Source organism: Scleropages formosus, chromosome 24, assembly GCF_900964775.1.
Source record: "Scleropages formosus chromosome 24, fSclFor1.1, whole genome shotgun sequence".
In the NCBI taxonomy this organism is placed as follows: Eukaryota; Metazoa; Chordata; class Actinopteri; order Osteoglossiformes; family Osteoglossidae; genus Scleropages; species Scleropages formosus.
Genome location: NC_041829.1, coordinates 18,269,106 through 18,292,716, shown reverse-complemented (window position 1 = coordinate 18,292,716; position 23,611 = coordinate 18,269,106). Strand labels below are relative to the sequence as shown.

Sequence of the window (23,611 nt, the reverse complement as noted above, 5' to 3'; positions counted from 1 at the left end):
AAAGCAAGCAAGAGACTCTCCGCTAAGATTTCGTCCCATGTGGCGTGAGTGAAGGAGAGGTATAAACCAGGTATAAACCCACCCAGTCAGAGACCAAATGACGACCACATAAGAGCATGTCACTGCACACAGAGTTTACACACGCACACAACACACACATGCACACGCTCACCACTACTGCTACTTGCACTGCACGTTAGGCACAGACTATTGGCTCCTTACTACAGTAAGTTTCAAAGTGTGCCGTTTTGGCAGTTAAGCACCTTTTGTCGGATTCAAAAGAAACAGCCCAGATTGTTCCAGACTGTCCAGGAACGCCGTGAACAAGAGCTGAGTTCAGGAGCCAAACATCTGATGTCGCCACAAACACCCAGGGTGCACCGGGACGAAGCAAACTTTTCACTGGAGTTGTCAGCAACTTGCAATGTGACCCGCTGAGAGCTGCTGCACAGCACTCCCCCGATAAGTCTTCAAAGGCGAATGCTGAATTACCAACAGTTTTGTTACAGAACAAAGGGAACGTCATGTGTGACGGTGTCGTACATTAATAAAAAACCCATACCTGCAGAAACCCTGGAGACAAATGCTATTCTTGTATGAGCTACTCGCATAAGACGACCTTTGGAGCTTAAATGACATTAGAAGCCTCTTTTAGAAAAACATAGTATACCATTTATTAAACATGGACACTAATTTCAACAACATGCACACTGGTTTGCCTTTTAAATGTATAGTGTTAACATTATTGCAACACTGGTTTCCCTGCTGTTTTGTGTATTGTAATTTTATTATCTTAACATAAAAAAACACTGACAAATACATGGGATACCATTACCTGCATACCTTTAACAGAATACACAGTGGTAAAAGGAATGGGAATGGACATTGCCTAGATGTCATGTAGCCTATTCAATAATAATAATAATAATTAGATTGGAGAATCCTAACATGCAGTTTCCACTGCACAAATCTCAACTCAAATGACAGCCTGCAAACAGCACTGAAAGCATTCACAGTAGGTAGGGTGGGGGGAGGTTACAGGAGGAGCACTGTGGGGGGGTTTGGGGGGGGGGGGGGGGGCAGAAAAGTGACTGAAGCACTGGCCTTGGATTTAACAGGAGACGGAGCAGCAAATTTCAATCTCTAATTTCTCCCATACCTGACCTTCCGTATCCTGATTGATTCTCTTCTCCCCCTGGTCTTTTCGACACAAAAAGGTATGTACATAAGAGCTACTGATCCCCACCCCCCCCCACCCCACCAGGCAGCAATGTCAGACACTGCAGATGTTGGGGGGGGAAGGGGGGGGGGGGTGGTGGTGGTGGTCAAAGTTGTTCCTAAAACTGGTGGCATTTGAACAATACGAATGTCCTACAGTCGTTTGGGAAAAAAGGTACTTGCTTTGAGTTCATATTCAAGTTTCTTCCTTTTCTCTTGTGTTTTGTTTTCTTCCCATAAAAATATTTCAAACTTTTGTTATTTGCGTGTGCTGCTCCTCATCGAACGGTTCGTTTTCTGGGTCAGAGTCAGTGGTGTCTGAGTATCTATAGTGATCGGGTTCATTGTCACTAACGTCCGGGGTAACGGATGTTGAAGTGCTGGCCTCGGAGTTTGAGGGCTCCTCCACGGTCTTCGTGAAGTACAACTTCACCTGAAAGGGAGAGGAAAAACCATTTCAGAATGAATACTGGCCTTTTATTTGGGGGAGGGGCTGCATGTGAACAATTAAGAGCATTCAGATTACGACATGTATAAGTTTACTTGGTGAGAGTCTTTCCAGGGCAGCATGACAGCTCAGCAGGTAGTGCTAGTGCCTCAAAGTGCCTGGGCAGCAGATTTGGATGCGTATTTGAATGTGTTGGTCTGTATTGAGTGCACGTTCTCAGGGGCTTCCTCTGAGCGCTCTGGTTTCCTTCCACAGTCCAAAGCCATGGCTTTCAGGTGTATGTGCGTGTGTGCACGTGCATGTTTGCCCTGGGATGGACCGGTGCCCCACCCAGGGTGTAACCCTGCCTCTTCCCTAGTGCATCATGCCTCCGGACCACCAGAACCCTGCACAGCACAAGCATTTTTTTTTTCTTTTCCCCCACAATTACTGTTAAAGATGCAGGCTGTTAAACACCGGCACCTGAACACTACTAAAAACTTCCACGCTTGTGAAAGACCTACCTCCGTTCTAAGCCACAGTTTCAGAAAGCATCTTCCCCCAAATTTCGGTAAAACACTACAAAGCATGAAACGGACAGAAGGAACTACTTGTACAAAGAAGAGTTCAATCTCCCACAATAAACACATGCAAAGCAGAAGCTGCTGAACGACTCGCACTGAAAGCTTAAACACCCTTTTCATCAGCACAACAGTCCTCTGGTGCACATCACTTCAGCTCAGACACATGTCATGACTTGCCTCTCTCATACCAAGACGATCACAAAGCTGACCACTAAAGTGCACTTGACTTTATAGGGTGGCCTGTACCAGGAGCTGGGGATGGCTGGAAATTACTGAGCAGCAAACAGAAGTAGCAAACGATTCACGTTAAGTAACCAACAGTCCAATACTTCTTATACATATCTGGAGAAGAGGACTTTGAGCTGCACCCAAAGCTACAAGAACCCATGACACACCTTGAAGTTTGGAGAGAAGTATCTGTTGGCTTTGTCTTTATTTGCTTTGTCAAGGTCATTCTTCGTCAACGTCAGGATGAGGTGATCTCGATCGTTGTCCCCTCGCTCTGTCGTTTGAATTCCATCCATTTCCTTTACTAAGCCCCCGTTTTCAACCTTCTCCGTCTCTTCTTCTGGTCCAGGTATGAAGAATGTGTTGATCCAAAAATGGAACATCTTGTCCTAAAATAAAATCAGTTACCACACGTTTCTTAAGTTTTAGGAAACAACATTTGTAATAATTTTGTTTAGTGTTCAGTTCCACGTAGCATAATGCCGTGTTACTTTTCGTAACTGACTTTTTGAAAGCATAGGGGACAACTACCTTCTTCATCATCTTGTTCTGCTTGTGAAAGAACTCCACCTTGATGTCACCGCACACGGGCAGAGGTTGCGGGAACTCGAAGAACATGTACTTATCCTCCCGTCGGGTATGTGCAGGATTGGAGGTGTGGATCTTCACTTTCAGCTGGTACACGACAAACTGTGGATCTGAAAAGCCCAAGAACACATTTCTTCAGAGGGAGCAGGCAGCCATCTTCCAACAAAGTGGCCTACATTTCCGTCTCTGAAATTAATTATTGAGAACAAAAGGGAAAGCAGAACAGAAATACACGGTACCACTGCAAGAAATGCGAATATAAAAAAGGATGAAGTAACAGCGACATGCTAAGGGCCCTGTTCTGAAGACCGCAGAAGACAGACCACGCACATTAAGCTGGGGCTCCAGAGCCTTATACATACACACTTTACACTGCAGTCATTATCTGTTGTAGGAAAAATAAATAAATAAATAAAAGTATGGAGGAAAAGCTCATTTTACCCCAGTGCCAATTCCCTTTTCTGAAACCATGTGGAATCTGCTCACTCTTGTTTTTAACAGCAGTATCCCCTTAGAGAGAAAGAAAAAGATTAACACATGGCCCTGCACTGCTGCAGGGAACTGTGAGGGGTTTGATTTTAACACACACACACACACACACACACACACACACACACACACCACTTAAAAAAAAAAAAAAAAATCTTCGTGTGATTAAGCCAATCAGCACATCATGTCTTCTAATGAAAGCACAGTAAATAGATGGCAACATGGCCATTAAACTGACCCTTGCCCAAATCCATGTGTTGCTCTTTACCCTACTAACATTCTAGTGTTTCTCCTATCTAAAATCCCATGCTTGAAACAAACGGCTAGCAGTACAATGCGACGTTAACATTTCAATATCGAAACAATTTAAAGCAGAGCCGTGCTCTGAACCAAAGTTTTTTCTTTAATGCCCTTAAATAAATCGTTCATATCCAAATGCATTCAAAAGCAGCCAGTTTTCTGGGATTTCGGATGTACCCTTCATAAATTCAATTCATGGGATGCAATAAACAAATCGAGGAAATTGTTACATTACACATTATGCAAATGATTTAATGTAACATACACCTTTGACACCAAGAACATTTCTTTGTCCATCAGTAAGGAAACTGAGATCATTGAGCAACTTCTCATTTAAATATCACCAAGCTTTTTCAACTTCCCTTTTTTTTTTTTTTTTTTTACTGTAATGAGTATTAACAAACCATTTCAAGTCCGTGACAAGCTTTTTTTAGAAAAAAGCTAACCTAAACCTGCTACAACAGTGCTAAACCAAATCTTTCACACTGTCAAACAAGACATTTGTTGAGTGAGAAACAACTTTTGAAACTTTTGTAATTATCAATGTTCTCTATGTTATAAACAAAAAGTAGTCCTGCACACAGCCACATCTGTCAACTCACACCAGCTGCTGATGTTCTCTAAAGTCCCGACTACCTGTCCTGCGCAAGAACTGTCGTCATCGCGCTCCCAGGACAGGGAAGCGTTGAAATAACCATTGCAGCGAAAGAACCACATTGTCATTGGTTAATTGTGTAATGCGGTTTACTGCATCATAAACGTGTCACGGTGCCCTCTTCACATGTGAATGTGAGTACACGCGCGCGCGCACACACACAGGGGTGGGCCCACAAACACACAGAGGCTTGGTGCGTGACTGTGAAAGTATGTCACCAACTCAGAATAGGGCCCTCTGAAGGGACAGAGAGAGAGAGAGAGAAAGAGGCGCAGCAGGCAAGGCTGAACACCTGAGTCGGTCCAGCTCTGAGATTAAGCATTGGAACAAAATAACCCAAAAACAGCAGGAGCAAACATGGACCCGGATGAGCCATACACCAATTTGTGACAATTCATATGATTTCAGACATCTGGTGAAGATGGGGGAGGGAGGCATAAATGTAGCACTTTAAAGTAGGTGAACGTAAACCTGTAGACTCCTGAACTTCTTAAAACATGCAGAGACATAGAAATAAAGGAGGGGACAGGATCGCAAACTTTCAAAGAACTACAGTCAAAACAGAAATTTCTCCCAAAAAAAAAAAAAAAAAAAAACTCAGCAGAGAACTCCCGGTGTGGCAGAGAGATACAAGAGTAGCTCATGCACCCGCCTACATTCTCACGAGGAAGCCACTTACTGCACGTGCCGCTGCTGAACATGGGAACAGTTTCGAACACCATCTTGTGAAACAGCAACGCCACCGGTTTGTACTCCAACTGGTTCTTCAACAAGTAGCTGTAGTAGTACACGTAGCGCCTCTGACTGGGAATTGTCACTCCCTGTGAAACATGTACATGTAGGAGGATTTTGTCATTTTCAGAATAATCACTGGGGGGAATTAAATTTAAAAAATCTGCTTCACAAACCTATGGTTTTGATTCAGCAAAACAAAGTTGAACATGTGTGTCAATAGTTTGGAATCTTTTCTGACCGATTTCAACTCAACAAAAAGTTTAACTGAAAGGTTTTGACTAGAAAGGGGGACACAAATCACACAAAGGAGGCAGCAGCAAGAGATTTACAGAAAATTCTTACTGACCTTCTTGTCCCTGGTCCTGACTTCACCATAAAAGTCTAGTGCTTCTTGTGCTTTCAAGAATTTACCACGGTGTAGTAAATAAGCACAAATCATGACACCCGTACGTCCCTTTCCTGCTTTACAGTGGATCGCCGCAACGTGATTGTCGTCCTCGCTCAGCCACTGGTCGAGGTCTTCACAGAAAGGTTTGATGAGCTCCAGCTGAGGGGGATTGTGGTCTTCGAAGGGGTACTGTGCAACTGGAAAGATATTCCAATGGGATGCCATGTCAGGACGGTAGGCAGCATTTCAACATTACAATTCCATTTGTATTGGAGACTTACCTCTGCAGTTAAATTTGGCAGCATCGTAATGTCTTTCTGCGCATCTGTAAGGAGAGTAATTGGTATAATTACCACCTATTATAAGAAGAAATACATGTTATCTTCCACCTTTTACTTCAGTTACTAGAAAATACAAGACTGGTATTTTAAAAAGAATCTAAGAGCCTACACAGCATATATTTCGAGCATCTCAAGTTCTAATCACTCTCAATGTTTAATCCAAGGCAATTTTAGCACATAGTCTGTCCTGAGAGACCACTGAAATTCACATGTGGCTCATGTTCTAAAAACTACGAGTTGAGATTTCAGAGAGCCAAATGCACGACCTGTGAAAGCAGCGACAATGCATGTGGGAGCCTGATCTGTCGATTACAGCAAGCAGGAACCGGTGGTAAAACTAAGAAAAGGGCAAAACCTGAGCTGGATCTAAAGTACAGACCTATCTGAATAAAATTCACTAGATTCTTATTCTTCAGTCATGAACTTTGGCCAAACAGCACAGTTTGCTTTAGCCAAATGACAGGCAACTAATGTTTTTGCAACAGTTTGCTAAAGATTTCAACTAACAAATTTCAACACACAAAGAGCCTGAGAAAAGCAGTTGGCCAACAACTTTCATCGGTGACAAAAAGCACCGCTCCCAGTGTCAGCATTTTTAGTTACATGCTGTGCTGGTTGCTCTTCATTTAGGAATGGAAACGGGTGCCAGGGAGAAGCTGCGCAGCCATCCGCCGGCAAGCCAGCAAAGCACTCCTGTGTTCCTCTGCTTGCAAGGAGAATTCAGCAGATAATTCAAGGCCTGCTGCCCAGAAAATGTGCACTCATCATAGGCCACATTCTGCAAGGGTTTTTTTTTTTTTTTTTTTAATTATTGTTCACCATTCACTTCTATCTCCAGTATGCAGAGGGCTGCACGACACTAATATGACTTCTAACCAAATGATGCACAAAGTTTCAGGCCAAGTATACTTACAGATTATATATCTTGTAATGATTTTTATGTTTTGAATCCAGGAACCTAAAGAGGGAAGACAGACTTACAAATCATGATTTAAACATACTTGGGCTGCTGGGCTATTACAATCTAAGTGGTCATTTTAACAGTTCATTTAAATATTGAGCAATTTCCTCAAGTCAACAAGGCATCTGATTGGCTGTCAAATCAAACAGGTTATGACAAGTTCATCTGTGCACTGCTCAAGTTGTTTCACAACACAACCTCTCCCCCCAAAATGTTACTACATGTGCCTCAGCGCTATTGTGCACCAATGTCCTGTTTAAAAAAATGGAGGAAATAATTTGGACAATGCAGTCAGGGGTCATGCTAAGTTCAAGAGAGATGCCTGCAAGTCGCTGGTTGGTACAAATAAAGAGCTGGGCTTAGTCAGCTCAGCCTGGTATCTTCAGCCCTTTAACACGCAACACACAACCACCAGAGCTTTACATCACCTTTGATATAGGTACAAGACTACAGTTAACACTTTCAAACAAATGTAATGGTTTACTGCAGGTTGTTCATTTGCCTGGATGCAAAATCAAGGCTGTACAAGTGTGTTTTTTTTAAATGAGGGAGGTGTACTTACCGTACTACATCATCTATGTTGTTTCTGTAGACACCCTCAAGTTTTTCAGCAGGAAAGCCCATAGCAATAATGTTAGGATAAATATCTGACCGCAGGAGTTATGGGAAAAAAATGTACTCTGAAGGGTACAACTCAACATTTAATTTTAAATGTTCATGGCAACCTTTTCACACCGTTTTGTCAGATCTGATCTTCGTTGATTTAAAGTTTCCATCGAGAACCTGTTGGGAAGCAAGACTGCAGTTGACCTCTGACCCCAACATGACACTTGGATACTCCAAAGCAGTGAGTTTCCATGCAGGAATTGCTGGAGTTAAACTTCCATTGGTGAAGTCATGTAAAACAGAAGGACCCCCACTGCCCATGTGTCACGTAGGAAGTGTGAAACAAACAGGCCACGTGGACTCCAAGAGATCACTGTGCAGTGGGTAAACAGACATCTCCATAAGCTATATGATACACATGCCTATTACACCTTAAAGAACAAGGCAACAACCACAGGTTAGTTAAGTTCCCAGAATATTCCTTGAATCACAATGAACAAAATGACAACCACAGCAAAACGAGCTGCATGTCATGTTTCATTAAAGAAACCCCTTCAACTGTTGCAAACAGGTAACTGAAAAGGATCCAGCTGTAATGGGAAAAGCTCAGCCCATCAAGTAGCATTTGAACATGAGAGTTCTTGCAGCTTGTGAGGTGGATCTGAATGTCCTCAAGAAGCTGCCTTATGTGCAGAATCTTCCCTGAGGATGATTCCCCCCCCCCACACATATTTACACACTCGCCTGCTTGTCACTTCCGTAGATGTGTTTAAACAGAAAGCAGAACCAACATCGATACCTTTGCACACCTCTGTATAAGCTTGTTTTTAAAAGCAAAAAACAAGGAACAAAAAACAAACGAGAATTTAGCTTTTGTCCTCTGCTAGGTGAAACAATTTTCAATTCAATTCCCAAACGGGTTATTTCAAGGGCTCAGCTAAGTGAAGCTAGCGACATTAAGCAAACAGCATTTTCATATGCTGTACAATAAAAGCACTGACTGAAAAAGTGTGAGCACACAGAAGGATGGAGGAGAAGAAGCAGGTTCAACACTTCATATAGCCACCCAGTGATATACAGAAAGGCTTTGTGAGCTGACTTTTCTGTGCCATCAACAGTAGCATTACCAATAAGCGTCAAAAATCAGGAACAAAGGAATTGATTATAGCCTCAGAAGTACAATGTGCATTTCTGAATACATTTACAAACTCCGAAAAGATAAAATAAGGCTTCCGAAACTGCAGTACAACAGTGGGTTTACTTACTAGTTAGAACGTGATCAAATTATTTTTTCTAAGAATACTTCAATTGGAAACTCAGTGTAAAAGCAAGTCATCCACGAAATAAGCACAGAAGAAGAAACATGAAGTTGGACAAAAACAACATAACGAGGCTCTATACTTTAATATCTACTTAAGATTTCCTTTCTATTCAGATGTAAGCAAACTTCTCAAATTATTTGAGTCTCACCACAAAGTCATGTATCATTAAATATTCCCAAATGTCGGACAGCCATATTAACCATTTCCACCTTCTGTAGCAGGATTTTTCTTTTAACGCACCATGACAACTTAAGGCTTGCCCCGGTGAATAAGGTGTGTGGGTTGATAACGCTACATAGAGTTCATTGGAGCGTCTGCTAAATAAATAAATGTCCTGCATGACGACACACAAAACGTTGAAATACTTTACATTAGTCACCATGTCTGCTACAATACTTATTTTCACAACTCAAACAATAAAACTGCTGGAACACAAAGATTTGCAAATCTACAGTATATGTAGGTCATACAAATGAACCATTTGTAAATTTGCTCTATGTATCAGAAATATACCACAAACGCAACATTTTAACCGACTGGCTGCACACGTAAAAACACAGCAACACATGCGTCTCAAGGCTGGCCCATTTAACCCTTAATGTGTTTGCCAAGCATTCACAGCAAAGCTAAAGCACACAGAGGTTCCACAATGACCTGCCTTACATAATGGTTAACGACCGGGTGACCGATCTTTGCCCTCCCATCGAAGTTTCCACACAGTAAATCACCTTGGTATGCAACGCTGGGGAATATAATATAATGAAATCCAGGCACATCAATATTAAACAGAGCGAGGGGGAAATCAATGCCTATACAAAAGGGGACTGTAAACAGCTCAGATTTGCTTTCCAAACAAATATGCAATAATTTGCTTAGCAGACAACTCCATCTAAGTGAGCTGAGGTTTAAAAAAGCTTGAAGACAACAAATCACACTTTTTTTTTTTTTTTAGTGCTACATCCACTATATTTTAAAATGGACATAAACACCTGGACACGACTGACAACCAAACTCAGGCACCAGAGCTGTACCCTCCATGGATGTCAGTTATGGCTAAACAAAAAAGCAGTAGAACCTTCAGCTTTTCTTAACTAAAAGAAACAAAACGTTATCGATATGTTTAAACTGGACACAAGCCCAGTGAATTAAAAGACAATTTCACTTTAAAGCATAATGAAAGAATCTCCATAAATCTTATTACAAGAATGAATATGAATGACATCTCAGAATCTGCCTCGTCACTCCGATTAAATACCCAAAAGCCCTGGTAAAACACCGAAAGGTTGAGTTTGAGCTTTTTAAACAGTTTCAACACCTTTAACCTGTTAAAGGCATGCAGCAGAGCTTTTGTGTAGAACTCCTAGAGGTAATCCTGTACCATTTAACATACAGAAAGTCCATTTACAAAAACTTTGTGAATCTATACAAAAATCCTTCCAAATGATAGATACAGACTTTGCTTTTTTTTTTTTTTTTTTTTAAAAATCCTAATTTTATTCTGCATGATGTCTGGCAGTATCAGCAGCAACACCTTGTTTAACAGGATGTTCAAAATGTATGAAAATCATGCAGGTGGTGCTAAAAAGCATACAAAAAAAGCTATTATGTATTACTTGGCAAGTTTCACAACTGAAGACGTCTTCTTGCCATTGCTCCCAAGTTTTCAGTGATTTGAAAGCTGTAAAAACATTCAACTGCTGCACCAGCATCACACCTGATGAATTACAGTGGAAAAGCTTAACAGACTTACAACCAGAATTTTTGTGTAGACTTCACATCACTACAGCTGTGTTTACAGCTTTGAGTCAAGTGTTATGATTTCAGAGATGTCCTTAATGTGAGAAAGCATTTTTCTGTTTTACTCCTTTCCTCCCTTATTTATCAGCTACCTAATTCTAGCTCCGTCAAACGCCCATACTGTCTCAGATGTGACAAATCTTCTCTCACACACACAATCTTCACAGTGCAAGTTGCAGGATTCACCAGGGCACCGCAACCTTACTGGAGGCCAGTGTGACCTGCCCAATTTCACCAGCAGCACCGCAGGTGCCTGGCCAAACACAGCTGTCGCCAAGAACAGCAAGCAGAAACCCCTGTCATGTCACCCATCCAAGAGTGTGTTACTTAACCCTCCTTCTCCAGGCAGCTAGCATGAGTTCAATACTCTGTACAGTTCAGCAACTTAGAAGGGCAAGATGACTGGTCCTCTTCACAAACTTCATTAGTCTACAGATCTTTGGATCACTGAAGCCATGTTAAATTTCTTACCGTGAACAAACAGAAAAAGACAATTTCAAGATCCTCAAACTTCCACAAATTATCTAGACACATAAGGAATCAGCCACAGAAGCTAGACATTAGAGGACAAGACTTGAAACCAACCCAAGGAAGATGCTCACCTCACTCTGGTTTGGTAGCAGCCACAGTAACACAGGCATTGTTCTCTATAGTCAACAGCGGAGGCAAAAACACCAATATTAATGTATGCGAGTGTGTGTTTCTGTGTGTACGAGAGAATGAGAGTACCTGGGGGAAAACAGTAGCTCTGTGCCTGCAAAGAATGTCCTTGCAACCAGGGTAGACAGACTCCGAGGAATATATTGAACACTAAGCATTAAAGTAAATTCCAAATTGCTTTTTTTAAACACGAGAATGCTATGATCCTTAAATATTAGTCATACACCCTAGTTTTAATAGAACAGGGTGTGTATAACCATTAAATTAGACTTCAAGAAAAGGTAACCCGTTAAGGTACTTGATGAGCCCCACTTTTTACCCTTTATAAAGGATTTAAAAAAAAAAGCAACATTTGGCTTTTCCAACAACAGTCTCATAACCTGGGACAGCCTGACCAAAAGTACACGAAAGCACAACTGGATCTCAATGTGAGAAGTGGCCTGCAAATTTATTCAAAGCCACCGAAACAGTCCTTCACAGATTCTTGATGAAGGTCGGTTGCATGATGAACAGAAGCAACCATTCGCAACAAGCGCAAACGTGAGAAAGACCCACAAGGGCTAATCGACATCCTGGATGGCTTCATCAACCGGACAACGGTGCTGCATCAGCAAGACAAAGGTAACTTGGAGCAGCGGCAGCTTCCAGCACGGCTAATTTTTAAACCCACGCTGGTGCGCTGGCACCATGGGGCAGAGGAGCACAGCTGCTGATGTAAGATCACCACACTATTTTAAGGCCAATTCCTAGAACTACAGCCGTTACATAACTACGAAGCCATATTGTTTAAAAACGGAGGAAAAAAACGAAATGACTCATTCAAGCACACATTTAATATTCAAAAATTAAGATTAATATTTGAAGTTCATTATCATTCTAGAAGAGGTGGGGTATGAATTCTGAGCAGCTGTGTTACTGATGCACTGACTTTGGTGTAAAACTTAGTCATCACACAACAAATAGAAGAGATACACATCAAGCCAGCAGTCTCCAGAGTCCCAAGTCCTTCCTACAGTCATTTACAATTCCCAAGGAGGGGCACAAGACAATTTCACTTGATAATCATCTGTTTGTAATTACCACGATTAAGTTCAAAACTACTTCACATTTCCAAAGAGAAACTTCGATTTAAAGCGCGCAAAAACGCAGCGAGGGACAAACATACGACAGACAGAAATCCTGGGCTGCGGGCACTTCTTCAGGATATGTGAAGGAACAGCCTTCAGCACCCAGCGCTGCAACTGGTACATCCTTTGGTATCTGCACAATGCTCACCATTCACACCTAACCTGACACCGAACCCAACTTCAACACATTATAAAACATGGAAAAAAAACCGACAGGGCTCAGTAATCGAAACGCAGCAAGCAGCTGATCGTCACACACAGAGCACCGAGATCCACGCAAAATCCGTCAGATCTATAAATGGAAGCACGCAGGCCTTTAAACACCTCGTACGATACATTTGTATCCCCACACTTTGAAAAATACACCTATAACGCAACTGCAGACAGACAAAGACAATATGCACTGTCACAACCAGTAACGAAACATCTCCCCTCCACAGAAACCAAGCTGCTGAAAGTATTGTGAAGGCGCTCCTCAGGTCCATAAATTGTTCCCAATTTCCAACGACACTAAAGATCCAGGCAACCGGGTCTGCAAAAAACCCCCCCCCACCGATGTGGTACAACAACGTCCTGCGGAAATAAGATCAATTTACACTTCCAGCTGAACAAGACCCCATTTCAACGCTCTCGACACCTTGGTTACGGATGCATACTTTTACAAGACAAGAAGAACAAACACTCATAAGAGCTGCACCTTGTCCACCTACATTGTGTCAAAATATCAATTATGTCAATTGCCTCAAATATGATACATTTGTTAAATACATTAAAGCAGGGCCAGGCCAAGCAGGGAAGGTAAACTAGCAGGAAACGGGTAACCTTGCAAATGCAACTAGGTACACGGTCACAGCAAGGTATGTGGTGACTAAGTCTCCCTGGCTCGAGAGGTGTAAAAGGTGTAAAAGCGTGTAAAAGGAGGTGTCCAGGCTGCTGATGCAATGAATGGCTCCTTTCCGCAGCACTGATTTCCCCATCTAATCCAATAGATTTCATATTACCTCACCTGGGCCACAGCAGCAAAGGACGCCTGCATTTCTGACAGAAAAGCTCACACAAAAAAGCCGTTTAGATGGAAAAGACACGTGAAACGTGTGAAATTAGGGAGAATTTACTGGGAGCCACAGCGACACAAAGCTGAAGGTGACGAACCAGGCGGCGGCTGTCAGAACCAACGCGACTCCACAGCCGAAGGGAAGCCGCGTCAAAAATGTCCCAACTGGGATTTTTCACCAGATATTAACTAGCGATGAAAGCCGTAGCGTTACCTTTCATAAGCGACAGAAAAGGGAATGCATGTTAAAACGCTTTTTCTTCCATTTTTTTTTTTTTTTTTTAGGTAAGAGGATACAGGTCAAGTCCAAGTCAAAGCCATCTTCCTGGTATCTCCTTTTGTTTCGGCTCACTATTTCCTTTATGATCGCAGCCATGGCTGTCACAGGAGTCTTTAGGCTTTTCAAATTCACTGAAGGTATTTTTGCTTCTGTCCTGGAACCGGCCTCCGTGAGCGAAGTCTTCCCCGTCGGCTCCTTTCGAGCTCGGCAGTCGTTCCCCACCACCACCCGCCCGTCCTCCCGCCCGCCGCCGCCACCACCGCCGCCGCCGGCGGCTCGTCGTGGGCGTTCAGGCGGCCAAGGAGGGCGCCGCTCCGGCCTCCTCACTCCGGCCTCCCCGCTCCGCTCCGCCGCAGGCCTGCCTCCCGCAACCCCGCGGTCTCTCGCTCCACAACCCCCACGAGTGAAAACAGCGCGCAGATCCCCGGTTCCCGCAACGCGATGCTTTACAAACGGCCAAAGTCTCTGGGTCTGCCACAGTCGCCGTGATGGAGACAGGGAAAATGGAGAGAAAACCTCTCCGGGACGGAGCGAACCCTTTCTCCCCCTCCGCACACACGTAGCTGGCGGCTAGCTAAGCTACATAGCTAGCGCTTGGTTCTTATTATATATATATATATTTTTTTAAAAAAATCCAAATCCGCGTCGTTCCGATGCAAGTCAGTCGAGAAAAAAGTCAGCCCCAGAAATAATTAATTAAAAAAAGTACACTAAAAAAGACAAACATATTCTTTAAAATGTCATTAAAATATTTTCGCCGATTATTCCTGACGAATCCCCCCTTTCTTTTCTCATTCCTCCTCCGCTCAACTCTGAACTTCCATAATGGCTTCCGAAAAAAAAGACCAGGCTCGCACTGTGTATCCTAGCGCCGTGTAAAATAGATCCCCTATGACCATCCTTCCCTCATACTACGATCGATATTCTTGGCCATGCATGACATAGGAACATTATAGGCTATAACTAAGCTATTCTGATAACTACATTAAGCTTACTATCAAACCGTTCCATTTTTGGATGTGTCTGTCACCTGCAAGAGCCGCGGAAGGATACAGATGTGCACTGGGAACTCTTTTCTCTGCCAGGGGAAGGTCACGTGTTTCGGTAATTGGGAAGTTTCCAATATTTTATCTTTCATTTCGCGCTAATAGTTGAGGTTTCACCTTCGCCGCGTCCTGTGAAACGCGCAGTTGAAGCAACTGCTTAATTTGCGTGCTTTCATACGAAAGCGCTTTGAGGGAGCAGGGCACCTTTCTCCGCTCGTCATACGAAAATCGCAAAATAATCTGTAATAGTGCGCTATTATTAATACAATACTGTAAATAAACGTGCGATAGCTAGCTCGCTAACTGGAGCAACAATGGGGGGGCAGATAACTTGTGAAGTGCTTACGCAAGCAGAAAAGTACAAGTGCCTGACCCACACAGTAAGAGTTTGGCGGGATGGTGCTTAACTGCGGGAGAGGCACTATATTTAAGGAACGCACATACAGCCTTAAAAGTATATAGCTAATAAAATAAAATCTATTATCTTCCTATATTATGGGCTGAAGGAAATTCTTTTTATTAGGTTCCAGTGGGTGGGGGTGGAATGTTCTCGCGATCGGCCTGAAGTTAAATACTGGGCCCGCAGCGCCCCCTCTCGGCTTCCTCTGGAACGCCAGGACAGATGAGCGCACATCCGCGCGCTGCGGAGACGTGAGGCGGAGAGCGCGCGCTCACGTACAGTATAAAAATGGTCTTATGATGTCCAACCTGGGCCATTAAATGAAAGTGTTGGTGTCAGTACCAACAGCACTCAGAATAAGAATATTAGATAAAAAGACTATTAGACTTTTAGAGTTAACTTTAACTTTATTAGTTAAGAAGACTAAAGACTATTAGATAAAAGGCTATTTTTGTATATTGTGTACTTTATATTTTTTATATATTTTTTTATCCTTCATTCACATATTCTGTCTTCTCATCTGCGTCCCGTCACTGTCATTCTGTATGTGCTGTGGAAGTTTCTGGCACCAAGACAAATTCCTTGTATGTGTGAACATACTTGGCAATAAAGCTCGTTCTGATTCTGATTCTGAAAATGTGGAGCAACACATCAGATATACGGAATGTTCGATTTATGTGGGCCAGCAGGTGGCGTAGTGGTAAGAGAAGCCGCCTTGCGCTCGAATAGCATATCCTGCTGTAGTAGCCTTGAGCAGGGTACTTACCCAGAATTACACTAGTAAAAAATATAGCCGTCTGTGTAGATGAATAATCAGTAAGAAGAGAAAACTAAGGACGAAATAAATTAATGTAAATGCACACCGTGAGTTTTATCATTTATTACGATACCTTCATTGAATTCTTATGTTTTTAAAGTAGGAATTGAATGTTCTTAGAATATTCTTGTGTGTCTATAAAGCGAAAATAATATTATTCTGGAGGAAATATTTATTATTGCATATAATTGTGACGCAGAGGTGTTGCAATGTAGCACAGTAACCAGAACAGAGTTTTTTTTGCTTTTTTCTCTGTTTACTGCGATGGACTGGCGCCTCGTCCAAGGTGTACCCTCATAGCCTGAACGTTTTTGTGCCGTTGCAGATGCTATTGAATTGGTCCAGGAAAAATGCTCAAATGCATAATAATTAGCTGAACTTGTATGATTATTTAAATAGAAGTGTTAGATATGGAAAAAATGAATGATTAATAGTACATACCAGAACTGATGATCATGCAATATTGATTTCGGCCTGTTCCTGTTTTACAGTAACGTGGGAAACTTTTATATTAATTCAGTTTCTTTGTACGACCACTATTAACACGAGAAACATATAGATCATAATGATCCTGGCGTGTAATGAATATTTTAATTTCTTTAAACTGCACTGTGCAGCTCAGCACCGACGATTTCCACTAGAATACCCGGTTCTAAAAGTATCACGTTTAAAGTGTCATAAAATTATTTGGGTCCATTGAAGATTTCACAGTGTGTTTTTTGTTAAAATCACAGCGCAATGACGTTAATATGTAGAGAGAATTACAGTGACGTAAGTAACAGTAAAATAAAATCGCGATCATTCTTGCGCCGCCTGCGCTGGAACTACATTGAAACATTAAATGTTTCCGTCCGGGTGTTTTAACGCGTGACTCTCGGGACGTTTCTGTACTTTCACTTTTTTTCTACTTCCGGTTACAGGGCGAACAAGAAAGGCATTTGGTTGCTGAGTGCGGTGAGCGCTCGAATCGGCATGATTAGTTTAACATATGTTTCTCACGTGGCGTATTAGTTCTGTTGTCACAAATCTTTTTGAGTTTATCAATTTGTGAAGGCCGACTAGTTTTAGCTGCCCGCATTTTTTTTAACAAAAGTGAGCATCTTGCTAACGAGCTAGTAACAGTAAGGTCATTTGCTTTGCTTTCGATTTGAAGCCGGTACCTGCAGCTGATTTTGTGCGTTAAACATAAATTAAACGGAAAGTACGTTTTAGCAGACAAAATTATGGTAATCACGGTAATGTAGTGTCTTTCAGAAACAAAAAAACGTCATTGTTGAAGGTTAATGTTTCTCTTCCGTGGGAACGAGTGTCAGTTTCGAAATTCTAGACTATTCTAGTATGCATGTTTTGACCAAACTAGTTTTCAAAATCTGTTTTGTGACCGATAAAACACTTTTATTCCACTGCAGGCTGCTAATAAATATGTTATTCGAAATGTCCTTGTTGACGAAAATGACTTAAGATTCATTAATTCAGTTAATTTGCATCTGCCATGAGGTCCCAGGCAGGTTGTCATGATGGAAAAAGTGTCCTTAGCTTCAAAGAGTCTTTTCATCTAAATTTATTGATTCATTTAGCTCATGTTTTTCTCCAAAATGACTTACAATGTAAGATACCTACAGTATTTATGCATTTGTATAGCTGGGTAATTTTACTGGAGGAATGTAGGGTAAGTATCTTGCTCTTGCTGGAAGTGGGATTTGAACCTGTGCCCTTTTGGTCCAAAGACAGTAGTGCTAACCACTATGCTACCAGCTGTCCCAGCCTAAGTTACATGCCAAATTTAGCATTCATGAGCCAAAAGTGGATGTTGCATAAGTCATCTGTTATAATTAACCTTTATTCAATAGACAGGAGCGAGATTCTAACCAGCAATCTTCAGAGTTGTCATTTGTTATCACAACCCCAGCTGCTGTCAGTGCGCACTTTGGAAAATGCATAAAGTTCTTAGATTTTTGGAATAGAAGTAATGGAAGTCAATGAATATTGCCACTCTCTGTCGTCCACAGGTGAATTTGAAGAAATGGTGTTGAAGGAGATTCCTGCGGACAATTTTACTCGACCCCTGGGTCGCAATGAAGTCATTGGTTTACTGTTCAGATTGACCATTTTTGGGGCTGTGACGTATTTTACCATTAAATGGATGGTAGATGCCATTGACCCCACTAGGAAACAAAAAGTGGAAGCACAGAAACAGGTAGGATGTAAAACAGAACTGCATTTGTCAATGGACTTGATATTCTCTGTATTTTTCCACTTTAGGCATAATTGACAGCTTAAATGTAAACGTGAAATAATTTTTCTATAATACAACTGGGCTGCTGTACATTTGCTTAAAATGTTGCCAGGTCACATCATGAATACTTTATAAAATGATGTTTCTTCAAACCTGCACATTTTGTTTGCAGATATAATCGGTATAGATTCCACTTTTTGTTCATGATTCTTTGAGTTTTCTTTTTACATTTTTTTTTTTTTTTTTTAGTGAACTTTTTTGGAATTTGTTCTTTTTTGTGTTTGTGCTCATTTACAGGCCGAAAAGCTTATGAAGCAGATCGGTGTTAAAAACGTGAAGCTCTCAGAGTACGAGATGAGCATCGCCGCTCACTTGGTGGACCCTCTGAGCATGCAGGTAGGTTTGTGCACGCAGACAATTGTCGTGTGATACCAGCTAGTTGCTTTTACAAAATTTCATCCAAGGATATCAAACAATCCAAGATGGCTTTTGTCGAAAGTGTCAGAACCTCTAATTAAAGGCTTTCGGTTTCCAAAATTTGGATATCCTCGCTGTTTCCAGGAAAGGATTCATTTAGTAAATCGAGGGATGACCTTTTTTTTTTTCCCCTAGGGTCGTGATTCCAGTGTTTGAACACTCTGTGGCGCTATAGTTCTCAGAAACTTTAATTCGGCTAAGTGGAATTTGGCTTGACCTGTTTTCCATGGTTCTAGTCATCGGGAGGCAGTGATTTTCATAGACAAGATTAAAACTTGTTCAGTAAGAAACTAAGAAATGTCTGTGTTCACAGTTCTGTTCTACTGCTAAATATGTTTTTAGATCACTTGGGGTGACATTGCTGGATTGGATGATGTGATCACAGAGCTTAAAGACACCGTCATACTTCCTATCCAGAAACGGCACTTGTTTCATGGGTCTCGGCTGCTCCAGCCTCCAAAAGGTAGGAACTCGGAATGGCCCGGATTTCCTTTGTCCCCTGTTCTGTGTTTAAGACCAAACTCAAGGAGTTCTTCTGTGATTTTCTTTGAAAGGCTCTGTCTTCTCATATCCTCTTTCATACTTCCTCTGCAGGTGTGTTGCTGTATGGGCCTCCTGGCTGCGGCAAGACCCTGATTGCCAAAGCCACCGCTCGGGAGGCCGGATTCCGCTTCATCAACCTGCAGCCCTCTACCCTGACTGACAAGTGGTATGGAGAGTCGCAGAAGCTGGCTGCTGCTGTCTTCTCGCTGGCTATCAAGCTCCAGCCCTCTATCATATTTATTGATGAGATCGGTAAGTTGGTTTTCCACACTCATTATTTACAGTGACCTGCAAATGAGATTTGTGTTTTGTGGGTTAGTTTCTGTCAATGTTCATCTCCTTTCCGCGTCTACCAGACTCCTTTTTGAGGAGCCGCTCGAGCTCTGACCACGAGGCCACCGCCATGATGAAGGCCCAGTTCATGAGCCTGTGGGATGGCCTGGACACTGACCACCACTGCCAGGTGAGTCCCATGATTTGATGCAGAAGTTTAGTTCCACCACCAACCTCTGACCGGTATGTGTGTGGTATTTATAGAAATTGAAGTTCTGAGGAGTGTTGCCCTTGATAAGGTCTCTATCCCCTTCCTTCGAGGTGATCATTATGGGAGCCACTAACCGCCCGCAGGACCTGGACTCTGCCATTCTGAGACGGATGCCCACCAGGTTTCACATTAATCAGCCAGTGAGTTTAACTGGTAGAAAAGCAGGTTTTTTTCTAGAGAGCATGTGTCTGCTTGAGGTGTAACATTAGAAAAAGAAGAGATGTGGTAACCAGGTCGGACCGTACACCGCTATCTGCTTTTCTTGTAATTATGCTCACAGTTCTATAGTTCTCACACACACACTGCAGTGGCTATTATATTTTAACATATTTATCACAAACTTTGTTTTTGTCCAACCGATCAGTTGCCGGACAGTTACTGTGTTGTGCTAATGCTTTGCATACCTCTGGGTTGGTGAACACAGTACCATTACCTTGTTTTAAAAGCAGGTTTGTTTTTGCAGAACCTGAGGCAGAGGCAGGCGATCCTGAAACTCATACTGGCAAATGAAAATGTAAGTTTTAGCCATTTAAACTCTCAGTAGCAGGATGTTAAGTGAGAATAACTGTTAAAATGGAAAGTTTGTGTCCTACAGACTGGTTGAAGATTGCTTGCAGTGAAAAATATGCCTCTCTTCCAGTTGGTGTGTTGACTCTGGTGTGGTGCCAAGAGACCTTTAGTGTTTAAAGAGCATGATCTATTTGGCATAGAGGGGGGAGGTTTATGTAATCTGCAGTCTGCTTATCACTACCTGTGACTGCTTTTATCAAGGGGTGTGGGGGGTTATACGGAGTCATTGCTGAAAGCAGAGGTCACCTATAGCACTGGAAAGCACCGATCTAAGGACAATCGTTCCTTTCCACTTCAGCTTGTAGAAGACAAATGAATCTGAAAAGATGTTGGTTGTAGTCGTTTTGCGTGTTGTTTCATGAGTGCAACGTTGGCATGCTGTCCAGGTGGATACGACCGTTGACCTATCAGAAGTGGCCAAGGACACAGACGGATTCTCAGGAAGTGACCTGCGGGAGATGTGTCGAGATGCCGCGCTGCTCTGTGTGAGAGACTTTGTGCATAACAACCACACTGAGAACAGGTACATCCTCTGTCCATTCGTCCAATGTCAACAACTGCTTGTTCGGTTCAGGGTTACTGTGGTTCGGCGCTCATCGTGGAACCATAGGGTGTGAGACAGGGTAGACCCTGGACGGGAAACCAGTCCCTCAAAGGGTGGTAACGTGTACTCATTCGCTCACACGTGCACACACTAAGTTCAATTTACAATAGCCAAAGAGCCTGAGGTATGTTTTTGGACTGTGGGAGGGAACCAGAGCACTTGGGAGGAAACTCGCACGAAAACGCAAGGAGAACATGCAGACTACCTGCTGCACCAGTTTGCCACTCTCTTCAGATGACAGCGTTGAAATTTCCTCAAATGGAGTGATCATTTCCACCAGATTTGTGTTTTTTCCCCAATTTTTGAATTTGACGACTTGATAATGTGAACACCCAGGCCTTTGATCATTAACGAGATTTTGAAAGTATGACTCTTGATCTTAGTCACATGTCCTGTGTCATCTTCAGCGAGGACGAGGACTACATCCGGCCGATCCAGCAGCAGGACTTGCAGAAAGCCATAGGGAAGATGAAGAAGTCAAAGACGGCCGGTTCGCAGCCCATGCTGCTGATGCACGCTGCTTTGGACTGAGCCTCGGAGAGCCGGGCGTGACCGTGTCGCCGGGAAGTGTGTTCTCACTTAGCTCTTCGAGCTGATTTCAATTTCATTTTGTACATTTTCTTTTTTTTTCGTTTAATTTTATTTTAAAAAGATGGAGCAACACCCGCGTTTCCCTGTCTGGCGGAAACGAGGAGGCAGTGGCGGCCCTGCCCTCCCTCTGAAACTTTGCAAGCACCATGTGATCCACAAAGCTCTGAGGATTCACCCATCAGCCTCGGGCTTCATTAAATGTCGTCTTTCTCACTTTTTTGAGAATTTTATTTATGTTTAAAGTGTGTGTGTGTAAAAAGATAAGGTGGTTTATATTGCACAGTTTCAGCATTGAACATGCTATAATTTAAGTGGGTATAAAATGACATTGTGTAGCTGACATTGGCTGCACTCTGAATTGCTGGATGGCAGGAGTGCAGGAAAACTGTTAAAGCTCAAGACAAGATTAGAGACCTTTGCTTTGGTGCAGGTGCAGAACAGACTGGAAGAATCCTTCCGTTATTACGACAGTGCCGTCACGGGACAACAGGAAAAGTGTCTGATACAAAACATAGAGATGCTTGAGCTTCTCCAACACAGCCGTGGTAATAAAACGAGTGAAATTATTAGATTCGTTAGGCTAGTAATATTTCTGCTGTTCTTGACTACTTTCAAAGGTGTTCATTTGTTAAGGATACTTTTTAAAGTGAAAAATGATGCTCATTGACTTTATGGTCTGTAAATTCTATTATTTGCACTGTCAGTCCCATGAATGCGGTAGGTAAGGATTCACTTACACATGAACTTGCAGCGTATGATTTTATGCAAATGTTCACATCTTTTACTGTTTACTGTGTCTTTCATAAGCTCGGTGGATTATTTAAATATAATAAACATATAAAGATATTATATACCTGTATATAAATGAGCATTTTCTCCAATGTGTGTTGTACTGTGGGAGGTATGGAAAGATTATCCGATCCATAAAGCAGCAAATTCAAAAATCCTGTGATACCCACTGGAGTACATTTGGGTTCAGACTATTGATGTTGTCTTAATGAACTGACCGTTCAAATAAAACATCAGTGAGAACATGAATTCGGACTTATTGAAAAGAACATCTGTTAATGTATTGTGCGTTATCTTTATTTCTAGTGTCTATGCTTTTCTCCTTAGCGACTGACAATTGGGCTTGTACACGATGCAACGTACAATTTACCCATTTATTCTTTTTTTTTTTTTTTTTTTTTTTAAACTGGAACAATGCAGGGTAAAGCACCATGCTCGCAGATACTGTGGCAGGAGGTGGAATTTGAACCCGGGCTCTTTCATTGAAAGAAGATGGTTCAAACCACATTCCGCCCCAGTATGAATGGTTCTTAGATTTTCTGGAACCGATCATTTAAAACAACCTGTTTGATATCAGATGTTCCTGGGAGAAGAAGTACAGCTCCAGCCTGGTTATTTTTACTCCCTTCTCCTTGGGCATCCATGAAAGGAAGGCATTGATTTGGTTGGCAGCAGAGTGCACGTGGCTAATGGAGGGAGGAGAACAGTACCAGTGTAAATGCATGTAAAAGGGAGGCACGATGCCAAGAAAGGTTGACTCATGGTGTGGTCTTACAGCTAAATCCCTGCTCGCACGGTCATGTTGACATAGCAATGTTCACGGTGTAGTCGTCAGCACGACACGGTTAGTCTCCACTTCAGTCTTGGAGATGTTCGACGTTTGCTCTCACCAGCAGTTTCTGCTTCAAATTTCACTATTATTCCTACTAATATGATGGCTTTATCCCAGGTGACTGTTAAATTTATTTACTCAGTTATGCATCAGAGCATTTTTTTACTGGGTCAATTCAGAGTAAGTACGGTGATCGAGGGGTTGACCGCAGGAGTGTTATTTGAAGGTTCTTTGAGGGTTACAGCCCCTGCCTTTGGACCCAAAGGTCACAGGTTCGAGTCCCACTTGCAGCAGTAGAACCCTTGAGTAAAGTGCTTACACTAAATTGCTCCAGTAAAATTATCCAGCTGTATAAATGGGTAAATAATTGCAACTTTAAGATTATAAGTTGCTTTGGAGAAA

The 23,611-nt window shown here is 42.3% G+C and overlaps 2 protein-coding genes across 4 annotated transcripts; one reads left to right on the top strand and one right to left on the bottom strand.

Moving 5' to 3' along the window:
* Positions 1–649: 649 nt before the first annotated feature.
* Positions 650–14,618, bottom strand: ptenb (phosphatase and tensin homolog B). 2 transcript variants are annotated; one of them, XM_018761217.2, is made up of 10 exons: positions 13,778–14,618; positions 7,477–7,561; positions 6,867–6,911; positions 5,894–5,937; positions 5,571–5,809; positions 5,169–5,310; positions 3,487–3,555; positions 2,989–3,155; positions 2,625–2,846; positions 650–1,651 (listed from the first exon to the last, which is right to left on the bottom strand). In XM_018761217.2, the coding sequence occupies exons 1-10, from the start codon at positions 13,854–13,856 to the stop codon at positions 1,466–1,468; spliced, it is 1,278 nt and encodes a 425-aa protein (XP_018616733.1). In that variant the 5' UTR covers positions 13,857–14,618; the 3' UTR covers positions 650–1,465. The 2 variants fall into 2 exon arrangements, with proteins under 2 accessions (XP_018616733.1, XP_018616734.1); XM_018761218.2 differs by lacking the exon at positions 3,487–3,555.
* Positions 14,619–16,942: 2,324 nt separating this feature from the next.
* atad1b (ATPase family AAA domain containing 1b) lies at positions 16,943–23,508 on the top strand. 2 transcript variants are annotated; one of them, XM_018760949.2, is made up of 10 exons: positions 16,943–16,977; positions 18,033–18,220; positions 18,557–18,655; positions 19,079–19,199; positions 19,331–19,531; positions 19,636–19,742; positions 19,874–19,963; positions 20,287–20,337; positions 20,780–20,916; positions 21,405–23,508. In XM_018760949.2, exons 2-10 carry the CDS (start codon positions 18,047–18,049, stop codon positions 21,526–21,528), a joined length of 1,104 nt encoding a protein of 367 aa, XP_018616465.1. In that variant the 5' UTR covers positions 16,943–16,977; positions 18,033–18,046; the 3' UTR covers positions 21,529–23,508. The 2 variants fall into 2 exon arrangements, with proteins under 2 accessions (XP_018616465.1, XP_018616466.1); XM_018760950.1 differs by lacking the exon at positions 16,943–16,977 and adding an exon at positions 16,991–17,144 and having other exon boundaries at positions 21,405–21,528.
* Positions 23,509–23,611: the final 103 nt, after the last annotated feature.